The 27704-nt window shown below is 36.9% G+C and overlaps 1 protein-coding gene across 4 annotated transcripts in view; it reads left to right on the forward strand.

Moving 5' to 3' along the window:
• PSME4 (proteasome activator subunit 4) overlaps positions 1–27704 on the forward strand; it is a 93861-nt gene that overhangs the window by 17428 nt on the left and 48729 nt on the right. For all 4 annotated transcript variants that reach the window (XM_087930605.1, XM_087930600.1, XM_087930615.1 and 1 more), the window contains 11 exons: positions 6633–6677; positions 7829–7978; positions 14035–14098; positions 16158–16232; positions 17395–17517; positions 19797–19889; positions 21731–21996; positions 23021–23207; positions 24449–24538; positions 24904–24968; positions 25706–25856. In XM_087930605.1, the coding sequence (XP_087786731.1) occupies positions 6633–6677; positions 7829–7978; positions 14035–14098; positions 16158–16232; positions 17395–17517; positions 19797–19889; positions 21731–21996; positions 23021–23207; positions 24449–24538; positions 24904–24968; positions 25706–25856 (1309 nt within the window). The remainder of the gene's footprint in view (positions 1–6632; positions 6678–7828; positions 7979–14034; positions 14099–16157; positions 16233–17394; positions 17518–19796; positions 19890–21730; positions 21997–23020; positions 23208–24448; positions 24539–24903; positions 24969–25705; positions 25857–27704) is intronic.

Consider the following 27704-nt stretch of genomic DNA (forward strand, 5'->3'; position numbering starts at 1 on the left):
GGGTCCAGAGGACTCCATCTTTCAACAACCCATAGTAGAGGTGGAAGTCATCCCAACTCCCCCCATTTTTTCTGACCTGGTGGTTAAACAATTGGCCTCTGCAGCAGCCCCCCCGCCCCGTCGGCCCATGATAAAAAATTCTTCAATCTGGACCCAGAGTTCTCCAATTTATTGGGTACCCCAGAGGTTGATGAGCCCATCGTGGGTCTAGCCTCTTCCTTCACCCTCAGTGACGCCCTAGAGGCCCTGAGGCCGGAGGAAAAGCAGACCGAGCTGGCCTTGCGCCGAGCACACCAGTCTGATGCCTGGGCAATTAGATCGGCCACAGCCGCTTCTTTCTTCACCCGTTCATCCATTCGCTGGCTCCGCCAGCTCAAACAGCACATCCCGGCCTCCAATGTTAGAGTGCATCAGGACATCGCCAAGATCACAGCCGCAGCTGAGTTCTCGGCCGATGCCACCTATCACACTGTTAAATTTTCCACCAGAGAGATTACTTCTCACATCACAACCTGCCGACTGCTCTGGCTGAAACATTGGCAGGCAGATCTTAAGAATAAGGTGAAATTGGCTTCCGCTGCCCTCGTGGGAAACAAACTGTTTGGACCGGCTTTGGACCCCCTATTAGTGGAGGGTCGCAACAAGAAAAAATATCTTCCCTCCCTCACCCGGAGGCCAGATTCTAGACCATCGCAGCCTTTTCGCAGAGCTCCCTTTTGGCCCTTTTAACAGGCCTCCTTTCCCCCCAAGTTTCAAAAAACCCCTCCCTTTGGCCAGGGTCAACCCCCAGATAGAGCAGACTCATCTGACAGAAGCAGAAGGAACAGTAGCTACAAGAGGCCCTTTTGGGGATCAAGTAGCTGGCCCTTCTGGCGTTCCAGATAGGCCATCCAATTCCATTCCCATTGGCGGGCGTCTTAAAGCCTTCGCTAACCAGTGGGACTCCTCTACTTCTGACGCCTGGGTCAGGGACACCATCAGATTCGGCCTCGCCCTCAAATTCCAGCCCCCCCGATTTTTTTATGTCATGTCCTCTCTCCAAGGACCGCACTAAACGTAATCACATGGATTCAGCTATCCAACACCTAATTGACATAGAGGCCATCCAACCGGTCCCTCAGGCACAACGAGGGCTGGGTTTCTACTCCCATTTGTTCGTAGTTCCAAAGCACTCAGGGGGATGGAGAGCGATACTGGACTTAAAGTGGCTTAACTGCTATCTAGTACACCGTAGGTTCAAGATGCATACCTTACAATCTATCCTATTGGGAATTCAACAGGGGGACTGGTTGTCATCCATAGACCTGACAGAGGCATATTTACACATAGCCATCCGGCCCTCCCATCATAAATTCCTTCACTTTTGCTATAATAATCACCATTTTCAATACATGCCACTTCCATTTGGTTTAGCCTCCGCCCCTAGGACCTTTACCAAGGTTCTAGCTGCTCTGGTGGCCCACCTCAGAACCCTCCCTGTGCGCCTTCAGTGTTACCTGGATGACATCCTCATTCTATCCTGCTCTAAAGATCAAGCAGTTAGGGACATCCAGGTTATCCTATCTGCTCTCCAGGAGCATGGGTTTCTTATCAATTGGAAAAAGAGTCAATTGTCCCCTTCCAACAGAATAACCCATCTGGGGGCGGTGATTGACACTCTGAAAGGAAAGGTGTTCCTTTCTTCGGATAGACTACTGAGTATCCAAAAATCCATTAGAACCATCAGGTGTCTCAGGAGGGTTTCCCTTCTGGAATTATCACAGTTATTGGGAAAAATGATTTCATGTATTTCCATTATTCCCTGGGCCCGCCTGCATACCAGATCCCTCCAGTAGTTCCTGCTTCCATACCAGAGATCCGGCACCAGCAACTCAAAGCTCAAGGTCAGGGTACCACCAAAGGTCCTCACGTCCCTCATTTGGTGGAGCAAATCGTCCATCAACAAGGGCTGCCTCCTCAGAGAGCCCCAAAGACTTACTGTCACCACAGACGCCAGTCTGTTCGGATGGGGTGCTCATATGCAGTCCCTCATATCACAGGGCAGATGGTCAGTGACAGAGCGATCATGCAACATAAACTGGCTCGAACTTCACTCCATGCACCTGGCCCTTTGCAGTTCCTTCCCTCAGGTACATAGCCACCACATCCTCCTCCTCACAGACAACGTGACGGCCAAAGCCCACATCAGCAAGCAGAGAGGCACACAATCATTACGATTGATGAGGGAGGCCGAGCGCCTCTGCCGCTGGGCAGAGTCCAACCTCCTCTCCATCAAGGTAGATCACATCTCAGGGTTATCAAACATCCAGGCAGACTGGTTGAGCAGGGCTACCATAGACCAGTCAGAGTGGCGCCTTCATCCATCCCTGTTCAAGGAGGCGGCATCCATTTTCGGGCAACTGATAGTGGACCTGTTTGCCTCCCCTCTCAATGACCAGCTCCCAAGGTTCGTATCAAGGTTCCCATCCCAAGGGGCAGAAAATCACAATGCTCTACGCTGCCCCTGGCCCCCGGGGCTACTCTACGCATTCCCTCCCCTAGCGCTAGTGCCCAGGGTCATCCAGAAGTTGCTTCACGAGAAAGCAGAACTACTTCTCATAGCACCTTACTGGCCCAGACATCCTTGGTTTGCGGACCTCCGCAGTCTTTCAGTGGCCCCGGCCTGGAAGATCCCATCAGACAGGATCTCGCTGTCTCAAGGACCCCTTCTCCACCTGGACCCTCAATTGGAGGTTGAGCGGGACCGTCTGAAGAGGGAAAACCTATCTAGCAGGGTCATTGACACTATACTAACAGCCAGAGGGCCCTCAGCTATACGAATCTACAATGCCACTTGGTCCATCTTTTGCAAATGGTGTGACAGGCTCCAAATTAACCCTTCTTCCCTCTCCGTTGCTCAGGTTTTAGACTTCCTACAGGAGGGACTCAGTAAGGGGCTGTCCCCTAACACATTAAAACGACAGGTAGCGGCCTTATCAACGGTTATCTCCTGTGAGGGAGTTGACTTCCTTTCCCATCACCCCCGTATTTGGGCGTTTCTTAGAGGAGCCACCAATTTACACCCCCCCCCCCACCTACACCGGTACCCAACCTGGTTCCTTAACAGAGTCCTTATCTCACTCACAAAACCCCCGTTCAAGCCTTTAAGGGAATCATCCCTACAGTTTCTAACATACAAGGTAGTCTTTCTTGTAGCCATCACATCAGCCCGTAGAATTTCGGAAATTGCAGCCCTATCTATTAGAAGAGACCTCTGTGTATTTCACACTGATCGAGTGGTTCTCTGGCCTGACCCTACCTTTTTGCCCAAAATCAATTTGACTTTCCACAGAGCGCAGGAACTTATCCTTCCAAATTTCTGTCCCAAACCATCACAAGAAAGGGAAAGACAGTGGCATACACTGGATGTGAGACGCGCTCTGCGAATTTACATCAAATGCACAGAATCTTTCCGAAAATCAGAGGCCTTGTTTCTCTCCTTTCAACCCAAGACACAAGGGCACAAGGTATCACTGTCCACCATAGGCTGTTGGGTTCTACAGAAGGTTTTTAGAGACCCCGAGGTGGTTCCAGACCAGACAGAGCCCCTCCTGTAGGACAGGCCCAGCTTTGGTATGTCCCACTTCCTGGATGCTCTGAGCAGCTCTGAGGAGAAGGGGCTTTGGTACTTACCTGATACGCTCTTTCTCTTTGAGCTGCGAAGAGCATCCAGCCCCACCCAAATTTCACCATTTGGTGGGGTCTTGTTTTGGCCAATGAACCATTAGTTAGTTAGGATGAGAGCACTATTTTTTTCCTCTCGTCTTCGCAAAACTGGGGAAACGCTACGGAGGAGTCACGTGGAAGGAGGAGGAGCGTTCCTCAATTCAAGCTCAGCCTAACAATGCAGAGACTGAAGCACCTCCCACTTCCTGGATGCTCTGAGCAGCTCAAAGAGAAAGGGCGTATCAGGTAAGTACCAACGCCCCTTCAGTGACCGCTGTTTGGTATCCAGGAGAATATTGGCAAGGCTTTACTACATCGGTGGTTTCTTCAATTCAGCAGGCGGTATTGGGAATGGATTGGATGCTTCAACCAATCATTTCTGGAAGTTTGGCAGCAGATTATATAACAGGGTGCATTGCATTTTCAGCCACTCACACTCCTTTCCCTTCCACTATCTTTCCTTGGAAGATTAAGTAGATGGATCTTGAACACAACCCCTTGATGGGCTAGGTTTTTGGAAGTGTACAATGGTGAACTTGGAGAAAAAATAGTGGGACTTAACAATTCCCGTAGAAAAGCAACATGGCTTATTTATCATATACAGGTTGTTCTTGCTTAACATCTGCCCTGTTTAGAAACTATTCAAAATTACACTGGGTTGAAAAATAATTTTACGACCATTTGTCCCATTTAAAACAGTTACAGCATCTCCATAGTGATGTGTTCAAAATATGAATCTTTTGCAACTGGTGGGCATTTATGACTATCTTCAGAGTCTGCAGTCATACTTTGTTTTAGCAATGTTCTGTGACTTCAGAGACAGAACTGCCTTTTGATTTATCAAGTATTTATGATTAAAAAAAAAAGGTTGGATAGCAAGGGCTTTACAGTTAGCTTTTGTTTAGCTTCTTGGCCTACATTTTTGCCTTTTAGGTAATTTAACTCCTAGAATCCTTCTAAGTGTAGGATATTATTTTGTAGGCAGAAAACCGTTACTGAGTTTCTATTTTAGTCAAAAGTATGTTTCTTTTTTAGATGAGCTAGTCTGAATGAAAATGACTTTTATATGAGGCAGAATTTAACACTACTAGAAGTTTCACTCTCTCGAGTGCAGTGCAGTATAAATTTGAATATTAATATCATTATTGTGCCAGGAGAATGTTGCTTATTTTTGTACTGCTTCTTAATTCTAGTAAGTCATAAGTATCACTCAGACTAAGATAGTTCAAATAGAAAAGAAATGGCATGTATATGATTTTTAAAAATAAAACCAATCTTCTAAAATATACCACTATTCCTGCATAAAACCATGAAGAAACAAGTTCATGAAAAATCAGTAAAGAATATTTTTATTTTTTTCCTATTTTTAAATATTTCTGCCAATTCTTTCTAGTTGGAGAACTTTTTCAATAATTCAATATTAGAAGCTCCCAAATAACTGTTAAATTTAGTAAGAATGCAGTAACAACTATACACAGCCAGAGAGAGAGAATATCAAAGGATAAATATTTTTAATTTACAGTTATTGTGATACAGTCTGCATTTCTGGGGAGGGTACTTCAGAGATATGACACTATTAAAGGTCCATCAACACAGCTAACTGTATTTATGAAGATAGGAACCTGTCTTAGTTACTCTATGAAATAGGCAGTTTAATAAAGGAAAAGTGAATTGTTAAAATACTTCGATCCTTATTTAGATCTTCAAAAGTCTGATTGTAGAGATATTTTTAGTTAACATTTTTTATTTAATACTCACTAATGTAATGAGATCTAGGAAATGTGTGTTATGAATTATATCACTTTATTTAAAAATTACTAGTAGATGAAAATTTCACCTTTGCAGAGGTAGACTTATGGTTACAATAGAACCATAATTTTCCAGAAGCATGAATTCCTATGGCAGAGTCATTTTTATCTTAAGATATATGCTTCTGACACCTCAAAAGATCTGATAGGAGACACTCTGAAATGCATGTGCCATTTTAATTCTTGGCAAAGTCATACTCTACTTAAATATATTCCTTTTATGTGAATTGCAACAACATGCTATATAACTGAGCTGTCGTGTCTGAACTAGGCAGGTGGAAAAATCTGATTGTTACAAGGATATTGATAATCCTATACTCCAAATTTCTAGATTTATTTTTCTAATTGCGACGGTGTTAGAATTCACAGAAAACAAATAGAGCAGTGTGGAACTGTAGCAAAATTATTTTATGAAAAAAAATCAGATTAGTTCCTCAATACTTTTTGAAACATGTGCATCAGATGAGATCAGAATCATTTAAAGCATTTATCTCAGTGTAGATAATCATTCCAGAAGACAATTTGACAAACTGTTAAGAGGTTTCAGTGCCAAAAGTGCACCAGAAAACAGCTTGAAATAAGACTAGATAATCCGTATTAATAGAGCATTTTGAAATAAGCCATTGCTTGAGTGCCCTTGAATGCTCTTGTCAATATACACAACGATTGTCCAGGGATACTTCCTTTGGACATAATAAGATAAGGCTTCTAAAAACATGTAGCATCTCAAAATATGTTAACAGTGAAAATAATTGGCAAGTAAGTATGCATGTATGATGCAGTTTACTCAGTTATATTTTAAAACCTGATTTACTATTATGTGACTTTTTGTTTTTAAAAACTGAAACACACTCAGTATAGTATTTGGGATACAAGGAAAAACATGATTTGTGTAGCCCAAGCAGTACTTTAGGGGAAATAGAAACAAAGTCAAAAATCAAGTGTAATACTTGTAACTAAGTATGTATCTTTAAGTAAAATTAACTGCTGCATGTACATAGATAATGGGAAATTAAATCAATACATCTTAGGCTTTGCATAATTATATAGCTATATTCTTCTTATAAAGTAGCATACTGTAATTTATTTACCTTTTTTCCTTTTTTGCTCTTCTTTTAGCTCAGTAGAAAGTGTTTTGAAGACTCTTGTGAAAAATTGTCGGCTGTAAGTACTTTAACCATTTTCAATTTTTATCTACTTTTTAAACTCTTTGATAGTGAGACTACCTTACACATATGTAGCTGTCTTCTTTATGAAACTGAAAAAAATGATGCGTTCACAGGGCCTTATTGCTAGTAACATGAGTCCTCTGGTTAAGTTGTACCTTAAGTGATGGAGTAGAAAATGTGTCAGATAAATAGGTTGCTTAGAATGCTAACAAGGTTTAGCTAAAAAAAGTTTGGAAATTTCCCATTACTGAAAATTATCCCTGCTTTATATATGAGGGACAACAAGGGGCCAGACAAAGTGACTATTCGACTTTTACATTTCCATGGTTATATTTCATGATATCTCTTGCATTATTTTAAAGTGTTTTAAAATTTGCAAAATTGCAGAAATTACAGTGCATGTATCTTAAATAATTATCATGCCTGCATTAGATCACCTTATAGAAGATAATTCAGTGATTTCAGTGTTTTATTTGAACTGGAGAAATTCTGAATCCTGGCAGTTGCCCTAAAATACTATTGATGGACCACAAAATTATTTCAAAGGATTATGCAAAATATAATGAGAAAGTTTCTATTAAGAAATTAAGAGTCCCACGCTATACAATGCTTTACATTTTATTTCAGAAAAGCTGCTCAGAAAACAAGGAGCATGAACGTTGGACATATTTTTGGCTCATTTAATTGTGACAGGCCTATAAAACAGAATATTTGTAGTTTAGGATTGAAATGAGGGGCCTTGGTTCTCTCTGAGCTTAGCTGTTTTCTTACAGATGATTCATTATACCCAAACCACAGCAGTCAACATTTTCAGTGAAACATCTCCAAGAAAACAACAAGGCTCAGAGGGCACCAAGAACCCCTCATTTCAACTCTGAGCTACAAATATTCTCCTTTATTGGGAGAGGATTCTCTTGGATATAGAAGTCCAATTATGAAATGCCCTATTGTATGAGACAGAGCTGGCAACAGCAATGATTTTTCCATGCTGTGAATATCTTTGGTCTCAGAAACATGTTTAATGTGTACTTTTTTATTGTTATATCTTATTATTGTTTCTTAATGAATTGTATCTCAGATTTATTGATAGGGATTACTTATTAAGTAAGTAAAATATGTTGCTGCAAAAATCCTTCCTCTTGTTAGTTATTTCCCAGAAAGTGCCACAGCGGAGATGTTAGATGAATGGCGACCATTAATGTGTCCTTTTGATGTCACCATGCAAAAAGCTATCACATATTTTGAACTGTTTCTACCTACCACTCTTCCTCCAGAGTGCCATCACAAAGGTTTTAAGTAAGTTGCTTTGCAGCATTTTATACGATGTTCTATTTCATTTAAAGCTGATGTTTGTGAACTTGGGCTTTACTATCACATGTAATAATTATTATTGTACTGCCTTGATACTTTTTGTTTTGAATGGTAAATTTGAAGAGACAAGATTTTACCAATTCACCTAAAAATTTCTTCTCTAGAAACAGTAGTCTAGTGGGTTTTTTCTGTTAAAAGTATTTATTCAGTGAAGCAGTATCGTTCTATCAATATTGTTGCCTAATTCAGTTCTTGATAAAATTCTGATGCTAGAAATTCTGAAACTTTATTAATTTGTTGCACCAAATATAATAAAAACTCTGAAACAAAATTATTTTGAAGTTCTGAGCCTTAACAAACCAATCCTCTTAGTGTCCTGATTTTGGTTCCAAGTTCCAGGGCCTATGTCCAGAAATTGTGAGGTTGCTCAATTGCCAGAACCTCAAGAAAAGGAAAAATCTAATAATAATACTTGTACTAATAATGCCTTGCATTTTACAAAAAATGAAAATAGCCTTGAAGCTATTCTAAGCTTAAGGGGCCTTTTGGAATGCTTTGCCATGTGCAGAAATCTGACTAATTAAGTTCCTGTCACTGATGTGGTTGAATAAGTTTGGCATCTTTGGCACACTTAGTGTAATGTGTAACTTGTTAGTAATGTAATATTAAATTTTAAAAATAATACAGTAAATTCAGGTTTTTTAATCTCCTTGTGACAGCTTGGATTCAGTCAAGGCTTCTTATCAACACTTCACATATCCATGCAGAAACCCCAAGAAACACTGTTCAAAAAAGCAGATAAACAGAAGTGATAGTTTAGTTTTCCATACAAAAATGTTGCTGGGGAAGGAGCTGTTGAGCTAGATTTCCTTTTCCTCAAAGAAAAGGGAGAACTAGGAGAACTTGGATGTAGAAGATGTAAAGATTAGCTTCTAATATGGATCTAGGTAGCAGTGGTTTTGAAAATTTGTTATTTTAATGAAAAGTAATGTGGGCTGGCTTTTCTAACTTTGAAAGGATGGTATATCATATTGGATGACAAAGCCTTGTTAGCTTCAGAGGACGTCCAGAGGAGATTGCTGAAAAAAGTAAATTGGGTGAGATTCAGAAAAAGACTCACTGAAAACTTGAAAAGGCAACTGCTGTGGATCTGCTACTCAGTGCTGATGAACTTTCAAGGATTATAGGTAGATGAAAGAGGCCACGTACTGCCAATCAGAGTCAAGGGAGGTAGCTGTGCTAGACTGTACCAGAAACAATGCCAACAATATCCTTAAAGTAGAATATAGGTCAGGTGTAAGAAACAGCCATGTAGATGTACTGGTTAGGTTAACATAACTTGAAAATGCAATAGGAGGAAATTTAGGCTGCAATCTTGTGTATAGAAAATTATGTTGCAATGCCCTTTTAATTTCAAGTTGCAAATATCTTGAGAAAGAGTTGGAACAGAAGTTACCATGCCTTGTTTACTAGTAAATAATTTAGCTAAACAATATGGTGAAATCAACAGGAGCTTTTAGGCTGATGAGGCAAGGCACATTTTTCTCTGCTCTGCTGATTGTGGGGATATTATGGTCGAAAAGGCAGCTGGGTGTGAGATCCAAACTGCCAAAATTGTCTTTGGAACAGATATTGCCCAAAGGTGCTTGAACACCTGATTTTTATGAGTAGACTGCAGAATTTGATGTTTTGTAGCCACTACTTCAGTTGTGAATTATGGGTTCCATCATGCTCTCAGCCATAAATGCAGCCTTTCATATACTTGATCAAACCTCAACTTTTAAAGCAAACCTCATCTTTTTAATTACTTCAGAGCTTTACTTTTTTAAATTGACCTTTTAAGATTGAAAAATCTTTGAAACTGCAAATCTACCAGTTTCTGGTGAGTTTCCTTTCAAAGGAAACTTTAAAAAGGAAGAAAATTATGTCTTTTCAGCTTTGTAAGTTCTTTACTATTTGCATTTATTCTTGTATATTATTCCCTCTGAACTACATAGTATACAGTTTGGGAGTTTAGATTTATTGCTAGCCAAAGAAGCTAAGCCGGGGGTGGGTGGGTTGGTTGGTTGTTTGGTTTGTTTGCTTGCTTGCTTGTTTGTTTGTTTGTTTATTAATTTATTTATTTCAATGGAGATTCTAACTCAATAAATCTTACATAGTTATCTGTGAGATAATGATTTGAACTGATTGGGTACAGAAAATGCACTAGCAGTTTTAACATCTACAGTGGTCCGGCATCACAAACAGTACTTTCATCTATAACAGTGTCTGCAATTTAACATAATTTAAAATCAGCTTCGGAGGTTTGCCTGCCTACCAATATGATCAGACTACATGCTTAGGAAATAAGGCCTTTCTTATTCTGGTAAAGTTTAAGTAGGTATTGCCAAATCATGGCAAATATTTAATAAGCTTCATATTTTAAACTTATTTATGTTTAGTTACTCAAGATGAATGTCAATTTTCTCCTTACCGACTTCTAAAATTCAGTTACAAAAAAATTGAAATGTCAAGGAGCCTCAGATGTTTTATCATTACAATGATTAATAAAATTACAGACTTTGTTTAGAGTGCTTAATATGAAATTAATGTACTTCTTCTGTGTCATTCACACAGAGGTTGAAGTTTTCCTTTGTCTTTTCGAACAATTAAGGCAATTTTAGCATGTTGAGGTTCTCAAGTGTTTTGCTTCAAAATTCAGGAAAACTGAGTCGCTGATTATCTGTAATTCATGGATGAAATTTGGAGGTGTGGCTTAAGGGTTATCTGGAATCACAAAAAAGGGGCTTGTGGACTGCAGGTTGCTCTTGGAAGCCTGGGCTGTAGGACTTCCAGAGAAGACTCACTTGACAACAGTTGCAGCATGAAGAGAAGTAGACTGTCTCTTTGAATTTCCTCTGCAGGCAAGGAAAGGACTTGAGATCACTCACGTATTCCATACAATTGCCCCTCATGAGGACATCATAACACAGTAATCTGTGGTAGCATTAGAGCTGTGGGAGGCAAGGGAATAACTATTTCTTTCCTCAAACTGCAGTCATTGCCTTCACAAAGACACTAAGTTTGAATAATTCCTGTTCTTTTGGAAATTGTTAGTTGCTTTTCAGTTATTAAGAATATTTGAATCAACACACTTTATAGCACTGGATGAGTTTTCTTCATTATGTAGCAGAAGTTTTTTAAAAAAATTTCTGTTGAAGTAAACAGCAAAAGAGTAATTAGACTTCGATTTTGGAATGTTGCCTCTAAATTAAGGGTCCAGATGGATTTGAAATAAGATTCCATAATTAGTTATAAGAATCTTTCCCATCGGAAAATGCTTTTGTTTTGAATTCTGTTTTTTAAAAATGGATAGGATGAAACTTTGAAGGTTGGATACTAAAGGAATCTAGAAAGAACAAAGATTACAATTAAAGGAAAAGAACACTTAAATTTGCCTTATTAATATAGAATGGGGCAATATTTAATATTTAAATATTAACATTGTACACACTGAAGGATATTTTTGATCCATGGACTCAGAAGTTAATTTTAAAAATGCCTGCCTCTATAGAATGAGGGTATTAAAAAGTTGCTGTGAGTTTTACAAGTTTCATGAGGCAAGAATGAATTTGATCTGAAAGTGATTTAAAAATTATGAGTACTAGAATTATATGGAAAAAGATGCTGCACTGACCATGCAAATGGAAGTAGCTGATGTCTTAACAATTAAAAGAGATTCACAAATAAATCAAGAGTGGTCTAATGATGAAGGCACTAGGCTAGAAAGGGATCAAGAGTTCAAGACCTACCTTAACTATGAAAGCCAGTTGGGTGACCTTGGGCTAATTCTCTCTCAGCTTAGTGCACCTCACAAGGTGGTTGTTGTGGGGAAAACAGGAAGAGAAGGTCTGTTGGATAAGTTTGCTGCTTTGAGTTGCTTATGTAAATAAATAAAACTTCTCTATAGTGGATTTACAAAAGCGACTTGTCAAAGGATGGAAGGCTGAGCCGAGCTTGAGCTGGTCACATTTGAGCTCCTGGCTAGGGGTAGAGTCAGCCTGCAATACTGCATTCTATGGCTGTGCCATCAAGGCTCCTGAAAAAATCATGAAAAAAAATCAAATTCTTAGGACATTATTTGAAAGGATTAAGATTATTAGAAGTCAAAGGAGGAAATATAAAGTTGATTAAGATTAAATAGATATATTATATCTTATAACCCTTAATGGACACATGCTGATCAGGATTGAACAATGAGGTTTTAAGGATTTGTTTATAGATAAGAGATGGGATAAAGGAAGAAGAGTTCTATTTTAAGATAAGGTGATATGTTACTAAATTTGTTTATGCTTGTGATGAAGGGTGAAGTCATTTCTTTACAAATTTCATTTTCTTTACTATTTTTTCTTTTCTGTTTTTCTTTTCTGTACCTTTTATTTTCTATTTTAGTTTGCTTTATTGTCATTGCACCAACAAAATTAAATGCCATCTTCAGTATGCATTATAACTATAAAAATAAAACTCAAACACACATCCTTCTCATTCTATATAATTGAACTGAAAACCCGATATTGCATTAATATTGCACTATACAGTAGAATTCAATATAGTTACTGCTCTGGGATAGAAGCTGTTTTTCAGCCTATTATCCTGTACTGTCTGCCAGAGGGTAATAGTTCAAAAAATGGGTTCCCAGGATGTGATGGATCTTAAGAATGTTTTGAACTTTCTTAAGGCAGAGGGAGCTATAAAGCTCTTTCAAAGAGGGAAGTGGGCAACCAATGATCCTCTGGGCCAGTGGTCACCAACCAGCGGGCCAGGAACCATTGTTGGTCCACGAGAACATTTTGGTGGTCCACAGAGAAATGTCATCCCCAAAGCAATTAATCCAGGCTGCGCAGAAACACAAGGCTGTGCCGCCTACATGGCCCGCGGGAACACAAGGCTCGCGTTGCTTGCATTGTGCACAACATGAAGTAGTGAGGGGAGGGGGGAAAGGGTGGAGGTGGGGGGACTTGCCCCACACGCCTTGCCTGGCCACCGGGCTACTTCTTTCCATTTCTTTCTTCTCCTGCTTTTGGCAGCACGCAAGGAAAGCAGCAAAGGTCTTCCTTTCTCTCCCCCAAACTGCAGCAGAAATGAGTCTTTGGGAACCTGCAAGGCATCCTGCTCCAAGAGGCTGTGCCAGTGCGACAAGTCTCACAAAGACTCGTTTCTGGTGGAGTTTGGGGGAGCAAAAGTCAGTCTCTCTCTCTCTCTCTCCCTCCCTCCCTCCCCCTGAGAACAGAGCTGGAGATGGTATCCTGCAATCCCAGATAAAGAATGATAGATCGGAAGGAAAATGGGGTGGGGAATTTTCCTGCAGACTTTTGGGGGGATTTTCCCAGGGTCTCTGGTCCATGGGATTTAAAATTATGAGTTTGGTGTCCCTGAGGTCCAAAAGGTTGGCGACCCCTGCTCTGGGCAATGACGTTAACCCTCTGGAGTGCTGTCCTATTTGCCACTGTGCAGTTGGCAAACCATACATAGGTGCAGTAAGTTAAAATACTCTCTATGGTGCAGTGGTAGAAGGTCACCAGCAGTTTTTCATTCAGTTGTTGTTTTCTGAGAAGTCTCAGGTAGTATAATCTCTGCTGGGTCCTTTTGAGCAAGCCTGCAATGTGAGTGCCCCAGGTCAAGTCCTCCTTTATGATAACACGGAGAAACTTAAAACTGGCCACTTTTCTTTTTTTAGTTTGTATTTTTATTTTTAATTATACTTTTTAATAATGTTACTATTAAAAGTTTGTACTATAATTATTTCCTTTCTCAAATTCTACAATCAGCAGTATGGCTGGAGATTTGTTAGATGTAGGTAATCTGTGTGGCCTTAAATGGGTTAATTTTGAACATCGTTTTTCTTCACTAGGCATTATAAAATCACTTTCATAAAATATAGGACTATACCCACACACATTGTTTTTGAAATCTATAATATACTAAGTAGGTATTATTAGATATTGGGAACAAATTGTTTTCACATATTAAAATTGTGTTGGTGGGATTTCATTGTCTTTCAGGCTCTGGTTTGATGAATTTCTAGGCCTTTGGGTTTCAGTTCAGAATCTTCCACAATGGGAAGGGGTAAGTAATGTGCCCAACCTATTTTCCTCACTTCTTTTTACTACAAAGATATGTAGATAATTGGACTAGAAATAATGGTGCCTTGAAACATTGACATAATTTTAAAATTTTAATCTTCTATTAGTTGTACAATTATAGGTTTTGGCTATTAATTGTCATGCTGTGCAGGAGTTCTTTTTTGTTTGAATGCTAGAGTTCTTTTAGACTGAAAATCCAAACCCGAGCCTAATTACTATAACTTATAAATGTCTCAAATCACACCAATATATATTATATCTGCATGGATATTGTGCAGGTACAATATTATTTATCATTATTTTTATAATGACAACAGTGATTTATATCCATAATATGGTCATAATGGCCATCTTGGACAGTTTTGCCTTTATAATGTCATAATCTTATAATTTACATTTTTTTAATCTTAAATTAATTTCAATATTTTAATGTTAGTTTTATACATGGTTTTATATGTTGATTATATTGAAAACTTCCCAGAGCCTGTCTTCAAGAGAGATGGATGGATTAGAAACATGTAATATAAATAAACAAATAAATCTGTAATAATAAATAATAAACATTTACTTCTTGATTTATGACTGTAATTTTGCCCAGAATTACATTCATAAGTCATTGCAGTCAATAAGCAGGTCATCACATGACCAGATCTAATTTTATTACAATTTTGTGGCAGTTGTTAAGCAAGCATGAAGATCCTTAAGCGAATTCATTTTTACTCAGTGAGTGATTTTTGCTGGAAACCAGAAGCAAATGTTTTTACAAAAACCAGGAAAAAAAAACACTGGAACTTCTCGAGCTGCAGTGCAATCATCTTCTCCAACACCTTCTCCAGAAAGGGAAGATTAGAGATAGTAAGAAAATTATCTAATAGGATGGCCTTTTAGGAAGAGGATGAACCACAGCCTCCTTGAAAAGTTAGGTCACTACCTTTTATTGCAGAAAAACATTAATCACTGCCAGAATCCACCTATATGTCACCTCCTGGGTGACAGGAGGAAGAGAAATTCCTCTTTTTCGTAATCTTTCTCTATTTGTAATGGTTAATGAGGCTAGGTCTTTGTAAACCTTGGCCTTGGTGAATCTGGGTTTTCGTCTGACATAATGGGACAGCTAGTAGGTATTTAGCAGTGCAGTATAGAATCCTAAACAAGGCCTAATTGAAATTTGTCTATTACAAATTTGTTTGGGAGAAATCTGTTAAGAGAATTCAGTGTTATTACTTTCCGGTTCTTTATTTTCTAGTTTTTGTGAAAAATCTGTGGCTTTCTTGATTTTGCAGAATGGTAGCTCCCCACAGCTTCAAGTCAGGATTCAGCAAGCACTTGAAAGCCACATGTTCATCATCTTAAGTATATTATCTCTCCCAGTTTTACTATTTTAATTTCCCATAAACCAAAAGCTCTTCTCCAGAATAGTTTCGACAGGATCCATGTGTGGGGATGCATTCAGCTCTGTTCGGCTGTTTATCATCTTAAATATATTATCTCTGTCCCAGGTTTACTATTTTAATTACTAATAAACCAAAAGGTCTTCTCAATCCTGTTTATGCATCTCAATATTATAATTATTCCTTTTTTCTTTTTATTAACTCACGTCTTACCTGCTATCCTTTTTCAATATTTGAATGATAATGTGGGGCCATGGTTGTTCTTTTTGGCTCCATTTTTTCTCTGAAGGAAACCAGTTTGCCAATTTTACGGGGATGTCTTTGGTTCAGACACTCACCTTTTTTATAAGTCTGTATAAAAACATGAAAAATACTTACTTGATTTACTGTACTGTTTACTTGTAAAATGTTTGTGTTATTTCTGTCCATCTGTTCATTGTTCAAATTCTCCTTGCAACTTTTGTAGCTATTAATTTTCTTACGGTCACTGCTTTGCAGCTTCTCAGCTGCTTTATGATCCCATGGTGCATGATAAATAATCTGATCTACTTCTTGAAGAAAACTACAGAAAAAAGCAGGAATAAACCTTAATACTACACTGAGTGTTGATGTTGTATCCTGAAAATGTGGTCTGTGCTTTTTTCTCTCTAGCATCTGGTCAACCTTTTTGCACATTTGGCCGCTGATAACATAGGATACATCAACTGGGATCCCTATATTCCAAAGGTAATATTTAATATGAAAATACTACAAATATTAATGTGGCAAGTGCTTTCCTTGTCAATAAAACATGCAGTTTTAATTCATTCTATATGTCTCTATCTGTCTCTTTCTCTCATTATTTTATTTCTGAATATAAAAATTGTGTACCCTAACTTTACATTTAAAATCATTTATCTTTGTCAACATATTTGGAAAGCTGTAATATATAATTTTTTGAGATTAATGTTAAACTTTTTATTAGAAGGGCTGAATTTTTTATTCTATGTCTTGCTCTATTAAATTTCTCTTAACTATGTTTAAGGCTTTACTATATTTTAAGGATTTTTGTTTATCTATAAAAATATAAGCAAGAGTGTTATTTCTACTAATCTATTCCTTTTAAAGTATGGTAAACAAAATTATCACACTGGGGCCTTGGATTTTAATCTACCATCATGATATTTGCTGGGATTCCTGTTTCTTGCTATAAAGAATAAAACTTTTAAAGAATTAATTCCCAGCTGCAGGAATGTGATTGTAATGGGAAAACAGTAACCTGTTATTTTTATAATTTTTTAGCAGCTATGGCGTCTGTCATGTTTTATAATTTAATTTCTGTAAACTGAAGCTAATTTATCCCTTAATTACAGCATTTTGTTGCAGTTTTAAAACTCATTGGGACTATGATTAGCTTCTCTTCTTTCTCTGAACAAAAATATTGAGAGCTGGGTCATCAGATTTAGTGTCCAGAGAAGAAACTGATTTTGCAACAAATACTTGATTCACTTAGAAGAAAATATGTAGTCGGCTAATTGAATTTCTTTAGCAAATTATGTAGATGCTTTCCAGATGTTTTTGGCATGCATTCATGCCTGTCAAGAATTTGTCAAGATGTGAAAGTGGCTGCCATGCAATAGCAATTGTGCATGAACAAAGAGACATCTCAATATAGATTGCTAAAGCACAAATTTCAGTTTTCCATCATATGAATTTAATGTGGAGGGTTTCCCATTTGTTCTGTGCCAGCAGCAATGCCTTTCTTTTAATCGAAAGGTTTATAAATTGAGTATTTTGGAGATTGGATTTTGAATGTGGAGGGTTTTAGTAGTGTGATTAATTTTATGACAAAATTGAAATAGTCACAATATAGTTTTTTTGTTTAATTTTCCAATGTCCTTTTCTGCAGATATTTACTAGAATACTGCGTAGCTTGAATCTTCCAGTAGGAAGCAATCAGATGATGGTTCCACGATTCCTAACAAATGCTTATGACATAGGGCATGCAGTTATGTGGATCACAGCTATGATGGTAATATCTTTTTCTTTTTCTTAAGGACATTGAGGAAGCTGTATAGTTATGTAGAGATGTAAATAAGTCAATTTATTTGATTTTTAAATTAATTACTACTTTAATGAACATCATATTCATGAAAATAAGCCAGAGTTCAGATGGATAATTTATTTTTAAAAAGTCTGAATTACAATATTTGGAACTATCTTTCTACTGTACACAAAATAACAATAACTGCTTTACAGGAAGCATATGTCCTCAGGATAGTTCACAAAGACCTCCAGGAGAAATGATGGAATATCTCTGTCCCTTCAGTTTTCAATGTTGAATGTCCCTTCAGTATTCAAAAGAGAGCTTTAGAAGAAATGATCAGCACACCTTAATCACATTTTGACTATAATTTGGTAGTATGTGGAAGGCAGATAAATTATTCTGTATTAGTATGGGGAGGGCAGATAAATTACTCTGACATTTAACTCTTTGTTAGTTAAATATTATTGGATAATTAAATTTCAGCTGCTTAGCTATGTGGCTGTTATTTTCTGTTGTAGATAAATAAGTGTAAGACCATGGCCTTTATCCCCTTATCTGCATATGCATATTATTTAAAAATACAGATTTGTCTTCACTTATTTGTTCAGTAACTGTTCAAAGGTATGATAATGCTGAAAACATAACTTTACAGCCTATTTATGATTTTCACAGCATCCCTTGGTCACATGATCACCATTATAATTAATACATGTTATCTTTTGCCTAACCTGTGTTTTTTCTCCCTCACCACCTTTGCAGAACAGAGAGATTGGAGAAAAAGGGATCGTAGGACAGAAAGCAGTTTGTTCTTCTACACATAGGGAGGAATACAATCATACCTATAGCGGGAAGGGATCAGGCAAAGGAAAAATTGCCTACAGAAGTTGTTTGTTTTTTCTCTCCCCCCTTCCCCAGGAGAGATCAGAGACATAGGACTTTCCTAACCCTTTCATATAGTGTGCCCATGTCTCCCAGCCTGTTGCCATGCATGATTGTATTGCTTTTGATATGTACAAGACAATAATTAGGCACTTGAGCATTGCACAGAAGTGGTTAGGAGGACAATCAAGAGGTAAGATGGCTGGCCTATAAATTTTACAAATAAATTTTACAAATAATCAAAGGTAAAAGGTGTAAAACTGAGTAGTTTTGTCTGTTTCCAGCCAGAAAGCACAGTTGCAGACATGTAATTTCCCACTTAGCAAAGCTTTGCTTAAGGCAGAATTGCTGGTTCCAATTAAGTGAGAGCTGCCTCTACTGGCAATCATGTGACTGAGGGAAACTGCCAAAGTTGTAAATTCTGACATTGGTTTTAAAGTTACTTTTTCAGATCCATTTTAAATTTAAACAGTCACTGAATAAGACAGTCAGTAAGAAAGGTGTATTTGTTCATTTCATTTAGTGTAAAGATCTTTTTTCTGCAATGAGAATAGACCACCAGCCTACCCAAGCAATAAAAAAGAAAAGGAGAGATACTTATCAGAGAAGATGTCATTATTCAACCCTTTTCTTATATTTATATCTCCTTAAATTTTGTTTCTCTGAACTTTCCACTGGCTTGACTTTCATAAACTACAAAAAAAAGATTACCCTGGAAATGATATCAGAAGACTTTCTAGAATGCTTCTGGAATGTGTAGGAGAGAGATACATACACAGAATGTCTGTCTCAATTATAGGGAAATATTTTCACAGTAAATCTAATATACACATTTAGAGAAATTGTGTATTATCACAGATCCTAAAGTAGTATATTTTAAATATTGTCAATGAAAAAGAATAATTCTTGATTTCTAGGAACTGATTAACAAGAAAAATTGCATGCATTATATTAGATTGTAGAGGCTATGATACCTTTTGATATCTATTTTACAATTAACTTACATTATAACTTTGGCTTTCTGGAGTAGAATATCATCCTTCACATATTGCTACATGTTAGAATATGGAAGCCATTACTTTGATGTCTAAAAAAGATGGGCACATTAAACTGAATTTAAAATGGCACTATAGCAATAGCAATAGCATTTAGACCTATATACTGCTTCACAGTGCTTTACAGCCCTCTCTAAGCGGTTTACAGAGTCAGCATATTTTCCCTGACAATCTGGGCTGAGTCAAGCTTGAGCCAGTGAGACCCGAACTGCCAAACTGCTGGCAGCCGGTGATCAGCAGAAGTAGCTTGCAGTACTGCATTCTAACCACTGAGCCATTGCTCAGAATTGTATTTTATTAAATAGCTGTGCTTTCTCTGTTTTTGGATAGGGTGGACCAAGCAAGCTTGTACAAAAGCATTTGGCTGGATTATTCCAAAGTATTGCATCTTTCTATCATCCCTCAAATAATGGTCGCTGGTTGGTAAGTATATGTCTATCTTCTCTTTAAATCTTGACATCAAGACCTTAAATATTGTGTTGGTATAGAATTTTGTCAAACCCATTTTTGACAAAGGCACTAGTTTCAATTAAATGTCCATGCTAAATATGATTTTAAAACATTCTAAAACATCAGCAACTCTTCCACCTCCATAATACTAACAGTATACATAATGCTTATAGGAAACAGAGTTAACTTATTTGCTTTTCTGAAGAAATTATGATCTACAAATGGATACAAAACTATAAAAAAGATGAGGAGTAGAAGCTGGTGTAGTTAGGACAAGAATATGCACCTGTTTTTTATAAAATAACAGAGAAAATGTGACTATTGAAGAGGTTCTTGAAGGAAAAAAGATATGAGCAATATCAAAGATGAAAAGATCAGAAAAGCCAGAAATGTAATTTATAAAAAACGTTATAGTTATCAGAATCAGTGTTCAATTCTTCTACTATCATTTGTGTAATAGGCAATAATAGCTAGATGAGACTATAAAGAATATTAACCATGTGAAAGGTTGGGGAAGATATAATACAGTTGTTTACTGAGCCTGAAGAATAATTATTAGCAATATTGAACAGTACTAATCAGGCTTTCCTTTAACTATAGCTAAAAATTATGTATGAACCAAGCATAGTAGATCTATATAGCCAACAGCAAATTGAAGGGAATTTATGGCTTCTTTCTGGTGCTGTGAACTATATTAAAAGCCGAATAGCATTATGCCTGATCCAAAGTTTTTTTTAAAATTTCAAAACCTGTACAGTGTCCAGTTAAGTGAATTTTACAGTTGACGATAAGCTAATCAATGAAATTGTTAAATAAATAGTTGAATAAATAAAAAATTAAATGAGTTAAATGTTTTTGATTTCTTCAGAAATTGCTTTGGAATATACATACATCCATATACATATCAGGAAAAAAAATACTAAGGCTAGTCTTTTCATGCGATGCATCATTCATGAAAGTTCAAGATACAAGAGTAGTTCTTCCACTCAAAGCTGTCGTACTGTTTCAGCTGCTAATGCCATGTAGGTTCAGAGACATCATCTGTGGACCAAGTACATGGGTTGTTATTGCTTTTAGTTAGGGATTAGAACTGCCTTGATGCTTGATATCAGTCTGCTTGTCATAATGTTAAGATACAGGCATTGAAGTTGGAAGTATGTAAAATAAAAGCTATTTTAAAATCCAATGAAGCATCAGCTCTGCCTTTGCTCCCATTTAAAAGCCCCACTGCCTGCCTGCTAGTTTGCCCATCTGTTGTTTATGCTAATGAGCTCTCCCACTAAATTCCATTGTTTTTCGGTGGAAAAAGGTACAAAACTATGCAACACCCTCTATTACCTCAGATTGGATTAGACTTCTCTATTAGAATGCTGGAATATGGTTGGCAGAGCTGAATGCCTGCTTACCTTCCATTCAGACTTGCTGCTGCTGTCAATAGAGGAATTTTATCTAGTGAATGAGTTTTGGGTGGTGTGTGTCACGATTGAGGAAGTATGGGAAAGTCATCTGTTTCTCCCAGTAGATAACTATCTATTATAATAGCACCAAGAAAATAATGGAATGACATTATTGTTCTACAGTGTTATAAGACGGATACTACTGTGCCACAACCTCCCCCCTGACATCAAATCCCAACTCTTTACTAAAGGTTCTGGTCCATCTCTCATTATGCACAATACATAAAATACCTTCAAAACAGACTTAACTGAATAATGGATTTACTTTGTTTAATGCACAGAATGTAGAAATCAAAACAGTTTGGGTTCTTTTTCTTCTAATTAACTGGAATGAATTTTGTTGCCTTTCTTTGGTAGAATAAGCTAATGAAGCTACTTCAGCGTCTACCCAGTAGTATAGTCAGAAGACTGCATCGTGAGCGCTATAAGAAGACGAGCTGGCTGACTCCTGTGCCTGATAGCCATAAGCTTTCTGATCAGGACATAACAGAATTTGTAGAATGCATTATACAACCTGTCCTGCTGGCAATGTTTAGCAAAACTGGAAGTTTAGAGGCAGCCCAAGCTCTACAGAATCTTGCACTAATGCGTCCTGAGTTGGTAATCCCACCAGTACTTGAAAAGTGAGTACTATCTAAAAACCAGAGAAAGTTTATCTAGTTTTTAGATGACTAGGAAATGTTATTCTAAGTCAGTATTTTTCCAAACCTAAGCCAGTATTTTCCAGGTGTATGGATTTTAGCTTCTAAAATTCTTAGTCACAGCTATATTGGCTCTGGAATTCTGGGAGTTGAAGTCCACATACCTCAGAATTATCTGTTTTAAATCATTGTCTTTTTGCTGCAATTTTTAACACTCAGGATGACAAGAGAATCTAGATTTACTGTTTGTTTCTCTTTGTATTTACTTTTTGAGATGTCTGTTTTAGTTTATACTCTAATCTTTTATTACTTATTTTATGAGTTTACTTTTAAAAATGCTACCAAAACACAGAACTTTTGACAAGATCAAAGTTTAGGTATACATTTCCTCACTTTGAAACTATTATTCTTCCATTTTTATTGGCTTAAACAAGAGCAAATACCATTTAAGAGGTAGAAAAAAGTGGCCTTGACAGCATATCTTCTCTGCTCCCTAGAGTTCCTCAAACATACATATGGTCAAACATTTTGGGTCCTTTTTGAAATTGACATTTTAACGAAAAAATGGGTTTATTTTGCAAATCCTTAAAACACCCTTTTATATTTTAAAACTCCTGAAATTTCTTCTCTGACTGTTCCTTTTTTTAGAATGGAGTCTTCCACATATCCCACAAAGCTTGTTATATGGCCCTTCAGTCAGCAGACGTTAAGAGACCTACAATCTAGTTTCATTTTTGTTGTTTCTTAATGTTACATTGTATATTTAGTAGAAAATGTATTTGAAATCCAATCTTATTCTGGTTTTTTATATTTCCTAAGGTTGGGTCATTGAAACATAGTACTAGTTAGAATTTCTGCAAGTGGAGTAATGTAATATCAAAACTGGAAAAGCTAGAAAAATTGTTTGGAGTGGCCTGAACATAGCCCATGTCTGGCTGTGAACTTATAAGCACTTGTAAGTAAAATATTTGAACTGATAAAATATTTTGTTTGTTTTTGTCCACAGAACATATCCCGCACTAGAGACATTAACAGAACCTCATCAGCTGACAGCTACATTAAGTTGTGTAATTGGTGTAGCTCGTAGCCTGGTATCTGGGGGCAAGTCATTTCCTGAAGGTCCAACACATATGTTGCCTCTGTTGATGAGAGCATTGCCTGGTGTGGATCCAAACGATTTTAGCAAATGCATGGTGAGTATAATAATTTCACATTGTTATATTGTGTTATGTTGCAGTTAAATCTCTTATGTCACCTAAGACATGACTACAGTTTTCCATGGATTTCTTTCTTTCGTATTTTAACCTTTTCCTTACTGCTTTTTTTTGAGCATCTATTTGGCTGCCTTTATTTCTTCCTCCTTTCATTTGCAGGGGTAGAGCATACAACAGGAGGAGCAAATAAGGCATAAGCTAATTGCAGTCTTTTCCAGTTTATGTGCTTTCTGCTAAATCACAGTTGATTCCTCGGCATAATTTACATTTCCCTTAGCACCATCAGGATTCTCTACTATCCCTGATCTTAAAAATCATTTTTAAATCATTTTTAAACTATGACCTGCTGCAAAGTAAAGTATATTTTTTATTTTACAGTAAACCCCCTATTTCAATATAATTAAACATGTTGCATGGCTCAAAATTTAGCATTTTTATGTACACCCAGCTGCCAGAATAAAAGAAAATAGTTAGGTGACAAGAATACGGAATTTACTGGGAATTTAGGGCAGATGATGGCAAGCATTCGTGTGAGACTTTAGTGACTCGTAGGGATTGTAGGGAAGCCCCCCACAGCCGTCCCCATGCTGTGAATGTGTTTTGCTTTTCAGTGTTAGCATGTTTAGCTATGAAGTCTTTTGCCTGGTGAGCCATTCATTGGATTTAAGCTTTGGTAAGATGGATTCATGGTTAGTAGTTAGAATACAAATGCTCTCTATTGTTTTGCATTCAGTTCCCAGGTCACAGTTTGCCTATAGATAGGAATAAACAACGGAACATAAAACCATAGGTTCAGAATTGTTTAGACATCACCTTTGCCCTACATTTGTGGTTGTTAGGTCTTAAAAAAACATTGCCAATTTGCCTTCTGGAAAATGTATATTTATAACAAGCTATGCCTGTCATGACAACTGTTTTATGAATGGGAATCTCTTTTTCCAACAGCTGTCAAGTAGTGAACGCATTGATTTTTTTTCAAAATTCTGTTCACCGAAAAAGGCTGACAACCTCTGCTTTAGTGTATATGGAAATATGAATAGAAGAACCTAAACACAGTTTAATTTTGCACCAGGTGTAATCTGGGTACCTGAGATGTGGGAATATCACCTTCTCCATAGAGTTTTGTCATACAATGTTTCAGATATTTGAAGTGATTTACATTCTTTTTTATATTAAAGTATATACTTACTACACTGAAACTTGTTTGCATACTTTATTAGATCACATTCCAGTTCATTGCAACATTTTCTACTCTCGTGCCTTTAGTGGATTGTTCATCAGTACTACAAGAGAGGAATGATCTCACAGAGGTATCAATTTTAAAAGTTATTTCCTAAATTAAACTGCTTGTGAAAATGTTCAAGTACAGATAAGGCTATATAGAATGTAAAATAATATCAAAACATATATTTTGCTGCTTGTACTTTGTAACTATAAAATTAAGGTTTTCAGTTTAAAAATAAACAAACTATTGGTCTAAATTTACTAACAAAATTTGTTTTGTTTTTATTTATGTTCCCTTGATTTTGACGTTGGTATTTTGAATATTTACAGAAACTGAGATTTTATGTTTTGAATTATGCGAGAATTGTGTAAAGAACTAAATAAAATTTGGAAATTACATCATGATTTACATGCAGTAGAAAAAAACTTTTCTTGTATTTTGAAACTGTAGGTGGAGAGAGAACTGTGCTCTGCTACTGCTGAATTTGAAGATTTTGTACTGCAGTTTATGGACAGGCAAGTAGTAATGGGAAGCAGAGCATGCTGGTTATGTGACAGCCCTTTGTCATGGTTTGCACACTGCAGTTTTGTGTTTCATACTAATCTACATTTCTAGTTTGAAAGCTATTCTGAGGGGAAAAATTTAAGAGTCAAATATTGACAAAGCTGGTTAAGTAGTTTAACTGATACTTTTTCAACAAAGTTTATAGGCAACAGAATTTTTGAATAGGGCATCTAGGTATAGTCATGTGTCTGCTTTTTTTTTGTAATGGCCAAATACAATTAATTTTCCTCTCTCTCACCTTTATGATATAAAAAGCCACTTAAGATACTTAAACGTCTAAAGAGTGCAGTAATTTATCTCCTCTCATTTTACAGTTTTATAGTTTGACTAATTTGTTTTGCTTTCTTGAATTCTTTTGGGGTAGGTGGGTTGAAAATCACTTGAAACACTAATTGTCAATCTATGAAATTAAAAAAAGATACTAAAGATAATAAATGTTAAAGAAATAGCTCACAAACTTTTTTATTAGACTGCAAGTCCCTATGCTTATGAGTTGGTAAAGAAAAAAGAAGAATTTATTTCTGGTCTTCTGGAGTTTGTTACCAGAAATGATTGAGGGAACATATGCAGATTTTATAGCATACTATTAAAAATAATATTCTACTTCAGCCCATACAAACAACAACAAAAATTGTAGTGGTTTCTTGTTTTATTAATTATGTTACTTGACCGTTGTTTTTCTGTATAGATGTTTTGGACTCATAGAAAGCAGCACATTGGAGCAAACAAGAGAGGAGACCGAAACAGAAAAGATGACTCATTTAGAGAGCTTAGTGGAACTAGGACTATCTTCTACATACAACACAATCCTCACACAGTGCTCAAAAGACATATTTAAGGTATTTTTCATCAAAGGGAGCGCTTTCTATCTTAATTTTCATAAACCCAAAGCTTCTGAAACTCTTTAAATTTGAATCATGTTTGTTTGGAGTTTGACCAAAGAAATAATAATTTAAGCTGCATTCATGGTGTAAAAAAACATTGCACAGTGAAAATAAATATATTGATCTGGGATTCAAAGAAGTTCTTCAGTTACACCCAAAGACTTGGTAATGCCTAAAAGACTTCTTTATTTTATTTTGTTTTAAAATGTCGCTAAGCCAACATTGAACTTGAAAAGTTTAGTAAGATTAATATTTGGATGGGAGAGTGCCAGGAGATCTCAAAGCTGTAAGCTAAGACTGGGAAGGAAAAAAAATCCTGGAAGAAGGCAGTTGCAAACAATTCATTTTTTTTTGCCAGGAAGATATATGACTGTATCTGAATAGTCACCAAAGTCAGTACAAAGGACTTTTTGCCTCTGGTTTTGTTTAAAATGACATGCCACATCAGAGTCTGTGAAGGTTGTCCCAGATTTAGAACTGAGTTGGAAAAGAGCATAGCTGACTTGATACTAAGGCTAAAATCTCCTGCAGAAGCTATAGACATAGATTTTTAGGTCTAAGCAGTTGTTTTTTGCAATCAGTACTAGACCATTGACTTTAATAGAAAAATCTATATCTGGACAATGGTAGAACTTTTCTTCTGCTATGCTTTCATTGTATATGCAGGGTTTTACTTTTGGGGTGGGGGAGAACATTCAACCAGTTAAATCACTAGTGTTTTGACATTGCAGCCCAGTTATAAATAGAATAAGAAAATGTCATTGATCCTGTGTGTGTGTGTGTGTGTGTGTGTGTGTGTGTGTAAAAGTAATTAATTGTGACTTCCTGCTGGCCTCCCCAATTCTATGCTTGTTGGAGGCCGGCAGTGGTTGGTAGATAGACAGACAGACAGACAGATAGATAGATAGATAGATAGATAGATAGATAGATAGATAGACAGACAGACAGACAGACAGACAGACTACACACACACATACTTTGCAGAATTCACTTAATGATGGCTTCTGGAACTGCTATCATAAGCCATGACATGACATCACAGTGTAAGACCACATGACAGACGATTTCAATTATTACTGTTAACCAAAGACTATCTGTATCAAGTTTAATTGTTGCTTCTCAAGATAGATTGCAAGTTGGCAAAGTTTAGTAGTAAAATATATTTATTTCTATTTCTTCAGGTATTTTTTTAGCTTGACATACAGTATTTTTGTTCCTCTGTACACAGCTGATTAAAATGTAACTGATGTCTATGTTCTGCCATAGAAAAGAACACAATTCAAAGCCAATCCTTTTTCTTCTTTGCCTGTCCATTAATGCAATAATATAATGTGCTGCATAATATTTTGAAAGTTGAATGTAAAGAATAGGACAGATTCAGCCTGAATCTAGGAAAATAGATGCATAGTAAATTCCTTTAAACTGTTGCCGCACACCTGGTTGATTCATAGGCCACAAACTAGATTGGAGCCATGGTGGCCCAGTGGTTAGAATGCAGTACTGCAGGCTAACTCACTATTCCAGGAGTTCATTTCTAAATGGCTCAAGCCTTCCATCCTTCCAAGATCAGTAAAATGAGGACTCAAGACTGTTGAGGGCAAAAACTGTTTAGAGAGGACTATAAAGCACTATGAAGCAATATATAAGTCTAAGTGATATAGCTATTGTCTGATTGTATCTTGGTTTCTAGATGAGCTTATGTACAACTCCAATTAATATCAGTTCTTGCCAATGTACATATAATCCTTGGAAATCATCCAGGATGTCATGATGAATGGTATCAAAAGCTGTTGAGGGACTTAG

This window comes from Pseudonaja textilis, chromosome 1 (genome assembly GCF_049901715.1).
Source record: "Pseudonaja textilis isolate UNSWEBS1 chromosome 1, rPseTex1.2, whole genome shotgun sequence".
NCBI lineage: Eukaryota > Metazoa > Chordata > Lepidosauria > Squamata > Elapidae > Pseudonaja > Pseudonaja textilis.